Source organism: Myotis lucifugus, unplaced genomic scaffold, assembly GCF_000147115.1.
Source record: "Myotis lucifugus unplaced genomic scaffold, Myoluc2.0 scaffold_8, whole genome shotgun sequence".
Lineage (NCBI taxonomy): Eukaryota > Metazoa > Chordata > Mammalia > Chiroptera > Vespertilionidae > Myotis > Myotis lucifugus.
The window spans coordinates 9,035,725-9,045,423 of NW_005871056.1; the positions used below are offsets into that span (position 1 = coordinate 9,035,725).

Consider the following 9,699-nt stretch of genomic DNA (forward strand, 5'->3'; position numbering starts at 1 on the left):
AGTAGGGCTTCCATCCAGCGAGATGTCAAGGAGGTCTGAATGATGGTTGTTCTGTAGTTTAGTTGCAATTTTGATGTGGTTGTGGGAAGATTCAAGGAGTACATTTACCCACACTGCCATCTTGACTAGAAGTCAAGAACCAACATTCTAGAGCAGCCGTGGGCAAACTACGGCCCGCGGGCCGGATCCGGCCCGTTTGAAATGAATAAAACTAAAAAAAAAAAAAAGACCGTACCCTTTTATGTAATGACGTTTACTTTGAATTTATATTAGTTCACACAAACACTCCATCCATGCTTTTGTTCCGACCCTCCGGTCCAGTTTAAGAACCCATTGTGGCCCTCGAGTCAAAAAGTTTGCCCACCCCTGTTCTAGAGTGATCTCCAAGGTGCCTTCCAGTTGAATAGGCTGTGCATATAAGCAGTTTGCTCCTTAATCGCCAACCAATTTTTCATCCAGTGGTGACTTTAAAAAATATTTCTCGCCCTGGCCGCTGTGGCTCAGTGGGTAGGAGTGTCGGCCCATACACCAAAAGATCATGGTTCGATTCCCAGTCAGGACACGTACCTAGGTTGCAGGTTCAATCCCTGGCCCTGATTGGGGCCTGTGGAGGAGGCAACGGATAGATGCTTCTCTCTCACATCAATGTTTCCCTTCCCCCCCTCCCTCCCTCCCCCTCTCTGTAAAAATCAATGAACATGTCCTCGGGTAAGGATTAAAAAAAAAATCTTTCTCTGCACCACGTGAGACCAGCCTGTTTTGTGGCCTGTAGTGCATGCCCTTTGGCATTTTGCCTTCCTTCCCCATTTACAAAGACATCATTTAGTCAGGGATTATCTGGGGGGAGATTGAAGACTGGAAAAACACGTCCATTAGGAGGAGATGCAGCCAAGAGCCTTTATGAATTGGGGAGTTTTTTGGACCCATTCTCCCACCCTGGCACCCCCTTCTTTTCTTCCTGGGCTCACAACTGCTCCCAGAAAGGTCTTATCAGTGTGATTGGTTCGACTTGGTAGAGGAAGGGAGGTAATCCCAACCCCTGGCTGGGAGACTTGCCCCTTAGCCTTCTGCATGGTGAGGCCAGTGCTGTGGACAGTAGGTTGTCTGACGGTTGTTCAGAAATGCCAGGGTTGAGCTTCCAGTTCCTTCTGCGAGCATCTGCTCCATGCTGGTGCTATGCCAGGCTTTGTGCTACGGACAGGGACCAGAGGCAGTCCCTAGTCCCTGCCCTTTTGTGCATAATACAAGCGTAGAAGATTTTAGGTGTGTGGTGGCCTCTGTACCAGAACTCCGGGTCTCGAACCCAGGGTAGAGGTGATGCCTCTCAGGGGAGTGCGATTCCCAGGCTCAGGCCTGACCTGTGAAGAGATCTTTGCTCTTTCTGGGGCCACGGGTGTGCAGAGGATGCGGTGTGACCATAGGGCACCCTGGGAGAACACAGAGCTGGTCGGGGGAGAGAGGAGAGTGTGAGAGACTACAGGTACCGACCACTGGAGGGTTCGTGATGGCAGCCAGTGACAGCCTTGAGTGTCTAGTGAAGGAGCCTGGCTTGACCCATCAGCTGTGGGCAGCACTAAAGGGTCTTTACCACAAGGGACCCAGTCCAATTTTGGTGTTAGCTGTGCATTCCAGCCCTGTTCCGTTGTGTCTGAGTTGGAATGGAACCCCGAGTTGGCCTCCTGTGATCTCTCCGGAACTCAACCCCCAATTGCTGGGCACCGTGAAAGAAGGGGCCCTCCTCTGGCAGCATCCTGCCCGCAGCCTTGCAGGACAAGCAGAGGGCGATTATTAGCAAGTCCCTGGTGAGTCTGTTGCGGGTGGTCTGAGCACTGACTCACAAGTTCAGTTCATGTTCTCTATCATGTTTACTAGCATATTTTTTTAATCCTGTTTTATTTTGAGAAGGAAATCAAGAGAAACAGTTTTCCTTCCCGATACCTTCCCACCCACTTAGTATTTCTTGTTCATGTTGCTGCCAGCAGAGAGTGGAAGGGAGCTTTAAAAACAGCCTCTTTCACAGACAAACACACGCACCCGGGCCCAGCATCACCACTCACCCCCGGCCAGGAGGGGCAGTGAGGAGCTGGCTCTCTCCCACCTCTCCCCATCTCCGTCTCCCTCCAAGGCCTCTGTGGCCCCTTGGACCGCCATCTCTGTCATGTGGGAGATAGATCATTGAAGTCTCAACTTACCCCCATCTTTGTAGGGAGACCACAAGATGCAGGGGCTACAGCTGGCCCTGGTCCCTCCATCCCCCACTCGAAGGAGAGGCAATCACACGTTTTCAGGTGGCCTAAACATTTTATTTTGTTGGAAACATTTTAATATGGTTAAGCTTTTCTAATATACAAATATCATACATGCTTCTTAAAGAAAAGAAAATTGAGAAAGTTCCCTGAAATCTGCATTAGACACAGCCACCTGCCAATCCTCTCTCTGCCTGGATCTAGGCATGTAGGTTCACAGATGGGTAGCTTTATGGAAGTGCAGTCATAGGTACTTGCTGTTTTGCAGCCTGTTTTATTTTTTTATACATAATGTAAACTTTTTTTAGGTAAGTAAATATCATCCTTTTTAAAAAAATATGTTTTTATTGACTTCAGAGAGAGAGGAGGAGGAAGTGAGAGGAAGAGAGAAGCATTGTTGGGAGAGAACCATCACTTGGCTGCCTCCTGCACACCTCCCCTACTGGGGATCGAGCCTGCAACCCTGGCATGTGCCCTGACCAGGCACTGACCCAATGACCTCTCAGTTCATGGGGTGACTCTCAACCAACTTAGCCACATCGGCCAGGGCTGAATACCATCTTCTTAATGGCCGCATAGTGTTCCATTGTGTGGGTAACTTTTCCTTTAGCCTACCCCTCCCAACATTTAAGTTATTTTCATTTCTTTCCTGACTCTTAACAGATGGTACACTTGTCTGTATATCTCCTTAGAATAAGTTTTCACATGTTGGTACAGCTACAAGAGAGGGCATGTCCATCTGAAATGTTGCTATATTTATGCGAGTGCAGTCTCAGACCAGCGTGGACAGATTTGCACTTTCACCCTTACTTCCCCACACTGCAGGGAAATCCTAAATGTCAACATCAAGCTTCAGTAACTGCAGGAGATTATGCAATGACTCTCGCCTGTAGCCCCATGCAAATCAGTGTGGCCACATAACCCACATTTGTATCTAACACCCTTTCTGTTGAGATCTAGACTTGAGGACTCTTCTGGAGTTGAACATAACTGTAAAAGCCAGTCCTTTGATCTGATAGGTAAGAAACCATGGCTCAGAGAGGCAGTGGCCTTCCCAGGCAGCAGCAATGCACACAGGACACCCAGTTTGGGGCCCTCCCCCTTCCCCTGGGCAACTACCTCCTCACACTCTGCTGTGAGTCCTTAAGTTTCCCAGTTACACATACACTGCACCTTCCCCAACTTGCTCAGTACACTGAGGTAGGCTCAAGCCTTCTCCCCCCTCAGCTCAAGGCCCGCTCTCATGCTGCCCAGGAATGCCCACCAGGAGGTGGCATAGCATCTCCCTGGCTGGGCCCGCAGTTAGCAGCTTAGGTCCCTGGCAGCAACCCTCAAATTGTTCTGTAGGTGACTCTCCCTCACTCCCAATGGTGCTTAACGTTTGGGGCTGTCAACCTCCTGCTACTGGAGACTGTGGGCTTCCATCGTTATAACAGGTCCTGGCGTCCCTCCTATTTGTCTGAGTGCTCCTTCCATGCTCCCTGGCTGCCCCTCCTTGTCACTTTGTGACACCATTTCCAGAGGCCACTCTACTTCTCTGCTGTTGCCTCTTCACAATCAGGCCTCATCTGTTCAGGCGCAATTATTCTTTTGCATCCTAGCCCCATATTTCCAGCTCCCTCCTAGGCACCTTAATTCAAGGTTTCTCAGTGTTGGCACTTCTGATGCTTTAGGATGGACAATTCTTTGCCGTGGGGGGGTGGGGGGTGCGGGGAGGCGCTGTCCTGTGCATTGTAGGATGTTCAGCAGCATTCCTGGCCTCTGCTGACTAGATGCCAGTAGCAACCACTTGGTTTTGACAACCAGAAATATCTCCAGACATTGCAACATCCCGGGATGGAAGGGAGAATTGCCCCTGGTGGAGAACCGTTGCCTTAGCTGGACTCAACATCATCAAAACAAAACTGAGCCCAGCTCCTCCCCTTCCTTTCCCCCAACTGGAGCGGGTTGACCAGATGCCGCGAGATTCTAGCACGACTCTGTGCATAATAACAGTCAAGCTGGCGGAGGGGAAGGGGGCAGGATCACAGAATTGGGAGAGTTGGAAGAGGCCCCTGAGACCCTGAGCTTAGGTGTGCTACGCTGTTGGGGCCTTCTTTCCTTTACGCAAAGATGGTCTCAAATCCTTCCCAACTCTTCATCCAATGGGTCGGAGTTGATGGGAAAGGTGAACCTCCATGCTGTCCCTGCTCAGACCACAACCTCATGTTTACCTGCACAGGTAGGCACAGGGCAGAGTTTAGTGGTGGGAAAGCTTCTTTGACATGGCTTTTGGCTGTGCTTATTAGAGACCATGTGGCATCTAGTAGTACTGTGTCCCTGAGGCCAGTCCTGGCACAGAGTTGGGATTCAGTAAATGATTGAATCAGTCATTCTAACAGTGACTGTCTCTGGGTGGTGGGGTCATGGGTGACATTTTAATATTCATTTGCTTTTTTTCATTTTCAAAACTTTATAAAATTGGGAGTGTTTATTACTCCGTAAAAAGGCAAGAAAACCCGGGACTATTTTCCCCTGAGTCAGAGAGGAAAAGGTCCCTGCCTCACTCCTCATGTCTTGCTTCCCCAGGTCTGACCCACAGGAAACATGGCAACCAGCGCCGTCCCCAGTGACAACCTCCCCACCTACAAGCTGGTGGTGGTGGGGGATGGGGGCGTGGGCAAGAGTGCCCTCACCATCCAGTTCTTCCAGAAGATCTTTGTGCCTGACTACGACCCCACCATCGAAGACTCCTACCTGAAACACACAGAGATTGACAATCAGTGGGCCATCTTGGACGGTGAGACCTGGCTGGCAGCCCTGCAGGGGGGCTGGGGGTTAGAGGCAAAGGGTCAGGGAAAGTTGACAGGCTACAGTGGGGCATGATGGTTTTCTTCTAGTTGCCATTAGGGAACAGTTGGTATGATGAGGCAGTTGGTCCAAGGCCATGTATGGTTTCCAGGGTGAATTCTGAACAGCTTTGTGGAAACCAAAATGTGTATTCAACAAAGAGGCAGGGCGAGACTCATGCCAACTCAGTGATGTCATGTGGGTTATTTCTTTGCTGATCAGAAGCTCTGATTAACATTTACAGATGTCTCTAGCTAATAAAAAAGTGGAAAATAAATTTCTCAGTTAAACACAGTTTAGTTGGTAAATGTCCCTTGGAGGGGGAAAACTTGCATCTGACATTGTGTTACGAGTTGAGCCTAAATTGGTCTAGATTAGCAGTTCCCAAAGTGTGGTAGCTAGGCCTGCAGCAGCAGCGTCACCAGAAAACTTATCAAAACTGAAATCCCCCAAGCCATACTGGCTCAGAAACTCTGAGCGTGAGGCCCAGCAGTCTGTGCTTTAACAAGCCCTTCAGGTAATGCTGAATTCAGAGAGCCACTGTTCTAGATTCCGAGTCTCTCCCTTAAACAAAGAGCCGTTACTCCTAGACTGTCATTGTAGGAGGGAAGCTTTGAAAACCACTGGGATCTAAGTCCTCTGCCAGATGTGCGATCTGCAAATATATTCTCCCAGCCTGTGGCTTGTTTTTCATTCTCTTAACAGTGTCTGTCAAAGACCAGATTGTTAAAATGTCCCAAAGTCCATTTATTATTTTGTTCTTTTATGGAACGTGCTTTTGATGTTCTAAGAAGTCATCATCTAACCCAAGGTCACAAAAGTTTTTTCCATCATTTTCTTCTAGAAGGTTAACGGTTTTAGGTTTATCATCTCCCTGAGTTAACATTTGTGTGTGGTATGAAGCATGGAACAAAGTTCGTTTTTTGTATATGAATATGCAGTGGTTCCAGCACTGTTTGTTGAAAGACTGTCCTTTCCTGACTGAATTGTCTTTTGTGCCTGTGGTGAGAATTGTTTATCTATTTTATGTCTTTAATCTGTATGTCTATGTTAACACCAGTACCACACTGTCTTGAACACTGTAGCTTTATAATGCATCTTGATGTCAGGTACTGTTAAATCTCCAGCTTTGTTCTTTTTCAAAATTGTTTTGGCTAGTCTAGGTCCTTTGCATTTCCATATGAATTTTAGAATCAGTTAAATTCTGAAACTCTAGATTTTGATTGGGATTTATTGAATATATAGATCAATTTGGGAGAATTAACATCATAACAATGTTGAATTCTCAACCCATGAGCACAGTATCCTCTCCATTTATTTAAGTCTTTAAGTCTCTTATTAATTGTTTTGTAGTTTTGAGTGCCTGGGTCTTTTACATATTTTGTCAGATTTATACAACATCTGTATTATAAACGATATTTGGGTTTTTTTATTTTAGTTTTCAATTATTTGTTGCTAGTATATAGAAATACTATAGAACTTTGTATATTAATCTGGTAACCTGCAACCTTGTTAAATTCACTTATTCTAGTTTTTGTGGTTGTTTTTTTTTTTGTATTCCATTGGATTTTCTGCATAGATGATCATGTCTATGAGTAAAGATAGTTTTACTTCTTTCCAATCTGGCTGGCTTTTATTTCTTTTTTCTTGCCTATTTCACTGACTAAAGACATACTTGTCTTGTTCTTGATCTTAAAGAGAAAGCGTTTGCTCTCTGCATTAAGTTTGACGTTAGCTGTAGGTTTTTAATAGATGCCCTTTATCAGGTTGAGGAAGTTCCTTTCTATTCCTGGTTTGCTGAGAGTTTTTATCGGGAGTGGATGTTGGATTTCGTCAAATGTTTTTTCTGTGTCTACTGAGACAATCATGATTTTTCTTTTTTAGTTTGTTAACATGACAAATTAACATTGGTTTTTCTAACATTGAACCGACATTGCATCCCTGGGATAAACTTTACTTGGTCATGATGAATTGTCTTTTTATATATTCTTGGCTTTGATTTGCTCAATTTTGGTTAGAATTTTTGCATCTATGTTCTTGAGAGATCTTGGTCTGTAGGTTTCTTGTAATGTTGAATTTATCGAGTGAATGGGGAAGCATGCCCTCTTCAATTTTCTGGAAGGGTCTGAATAAAATTGGTATTATTTAATGTTTAGTAGAATTCACCTAAGAAGACATCTGGGCCTGAGGTTTTCTTTTTATGAAGATTTTAAACTACAAATTCAATTTTTTAATAGGGCTATTTAGGTAATCTTTTTTTTTTTTCAGTGAGCTTTGGTAGTTTGTGTCTCAAAATTTTTTAGTTCATCAAAGTTATCGAACTTATTGGCATAAGGTTGTTCATAATATTCTTTTATTGTCCTTTTAGTATCTGTAGAATCTCTAGTGTTGTTATCTCTCTCATTCCTGATATTGGTAGTTTGCATCTTTTCTTTTTTTTTTTCCTGATCATGCTGGCTAGAGATATATCAATATCATTGATTTTCTCAAAGAACCATTTTTTTAGTCCATTGATTTTTCCCATTTGGCTTCACTGATTTCCACTCTCATCTGTATTATTTCCTTTTGTCTGCCTACTTTGGATTTGATTTGCTCTCTTTTTCTAATTTCTTAAAGTAGGAGCTGATGTCATAGATTTGAACATTTGTTTTTTCCCTAGGTATTCATTTGGTGCTATAAATCCCCCCTAACTACGCGTTTAGCTGCATCCCACAAAATTTAATAAGTTATGTTTTTCTTTTCATTTAGTTCAAAATACTTTCTAATTTCCCCTTTGATTTCTTCATTGACCCATTGGCTACTTAGAAATATATTATTTAGTTCTCAAGTATTTAGGAATTTTCCAGAGATCTTTCTGTCATTGGTTTCTGTTTTAATTTCATTGTGTCAGAGAATAAACAGTATATCATTTGAATTCTTTAAAACATATTGAGGTTTGCCAAAACCGGTTTGGCTCAGTGGATAGAGGGTCGGCCTGCGGACTGAAAGGTCCCAGGTTCGATTCCGGTCAAGGGCATGTACCTGGGTTGCGGGCACATCCCCAGTGGGAGATGTGCAGGAGGCAGCTGATCGATGTTTCTCTCTCATCGATGTTTCTAACTCTCTATCTCTCTCCCTTCCTCTCTGTAAAAAAATCAATAAAATATATTTAAAAAAAAAACATATTGAGGTTTGTTTATGGCCCAGGATATGGTCTGTCTTGGTAAATGTTCCATGTGCACATGAAAAGAACACATCTTCTGCTGTTATTGGATGAAGTATTCTATCAGTGTCAATTAGATCAAGTTGGTTGATAGTGTTGTCAAAGTTTTCTATATCCATATTGGTTTTCTGTCAATTTGTGCTGTCAGTTATTGAGAGAGGGGTGTTGAATTTCAGAGGGTAATTGTGAATTTGCCTATTTTTCCTATTAGTTTCTGCTGCATGTATTTGGACACTCTGTTATTAAGTGCATAGGAGTTTGAGACTGACACATCCTTTGATGAACTGACCCTTTTATTATTGCAAAATGACTTTCTTTTAACTCTGGGTCCTCCTCCCTGCACTGTGGCCTGGAAACTCTCTCAAGGCAGTAAGCTGGCATTCATAGGTGCCCTCACCTCTCTTCTATCTCTTCTCTCAAGGTCACCACCCTTTGTGGCCCGATGTCCAGTGTCTTGACAACCATTGTTTTATATATTCTTGTCTGTGGTTTTTTCTCTTTTTTTTCTTTTGGTTGTTTGAGGTGAGAAGGTAAATCTTGTCCCTATTACTCCATCTTGGCCAGAACCAACACACAATTTTGTGTGTACTAAAAATCACTGATTTTCCCCAAGAAATCTGAGGCATTTCTATACACCAATAGTGAACTTTCAGAAAGAGAGATTAGAAAAACAATCCCATTTACCATCCCCCCAAAAAAATTAAGATACCTAGGAATAAACTTAACTAAAGAGGTTAAAGACCTCTACTCAGAAAACTACAGGACGCTGAAAAAAGAGATAGAGGAAGACATAAACAGATGGAAGAACATACCATGTTCTTGGATTGGTAGAATCAACATCATTAAAATGTCCATACTACCCAAAGCAATCTATAAATTCAACGCACTTCCCATTAAAATACCAATGGCCTTCTTCAAAGATCTAGAACGAACTCTCCAAAAATTCATCTGGAATAAAAAAAGACCCCGAATAGCTGCAGCGATCCTGAGAAAGAACAAAGTAGGTGGGATCTCAATGCCAGATATCAAACTGTATTACAAAGCCACTGTTCTCAAAACTGCCTGGTACTGGCACAAGAACAGACATATAGACCAGTGGAATAGAATAGAGAGTCCAGAAATTAGCCCGAACCAATATGCTCAATTAATTTTTGACAAAGGAGGCATGAACATACAATGGAGCCAAGATAGTCTCTTCAATAAATGGTGTTGGGAAAATTGGACAGATATATGCAAGAAAATGAAACTAGACCACCAACTTACACCATACACAAGAATAAACTCAAAATGGATAAAGGACTTAAATGTACGACAGGAAACCATAAAAATTCTAGAAGAATACAAAGGCAACAAAATCTCAGACTTATGCCAAAACAATTTCTTCACTGATACAGCTCCTAGGGCAGTTGAAACTAAAGAGAA

The 9,699-nt window shown here is 43.6% G+C and overlaps 1 protein-coding gene across 1 annotated transcript in view; it reads left to right on the plus strand.

Moving 5' to 3' along the window:
• The first annotated feature begins 4,832 nt into the window (after positions 1-4,832).
• ESYT3 (extended synaptotagmin 3) overlaps positions 4,833-9,699 on the plus strand; it is a 76,147-nt gene continuing 71,280 nt past the window's right edge. The window contains exon 1 of the mRNA XM_014451409.2: positions 4,833-5,025. Coding sequence (XP_014306895.1) covers positions 4,833-5,025 — 193 coding nt within the window. The remainder of the gene's footprint in view (positions 5,026-9,699) is intronic.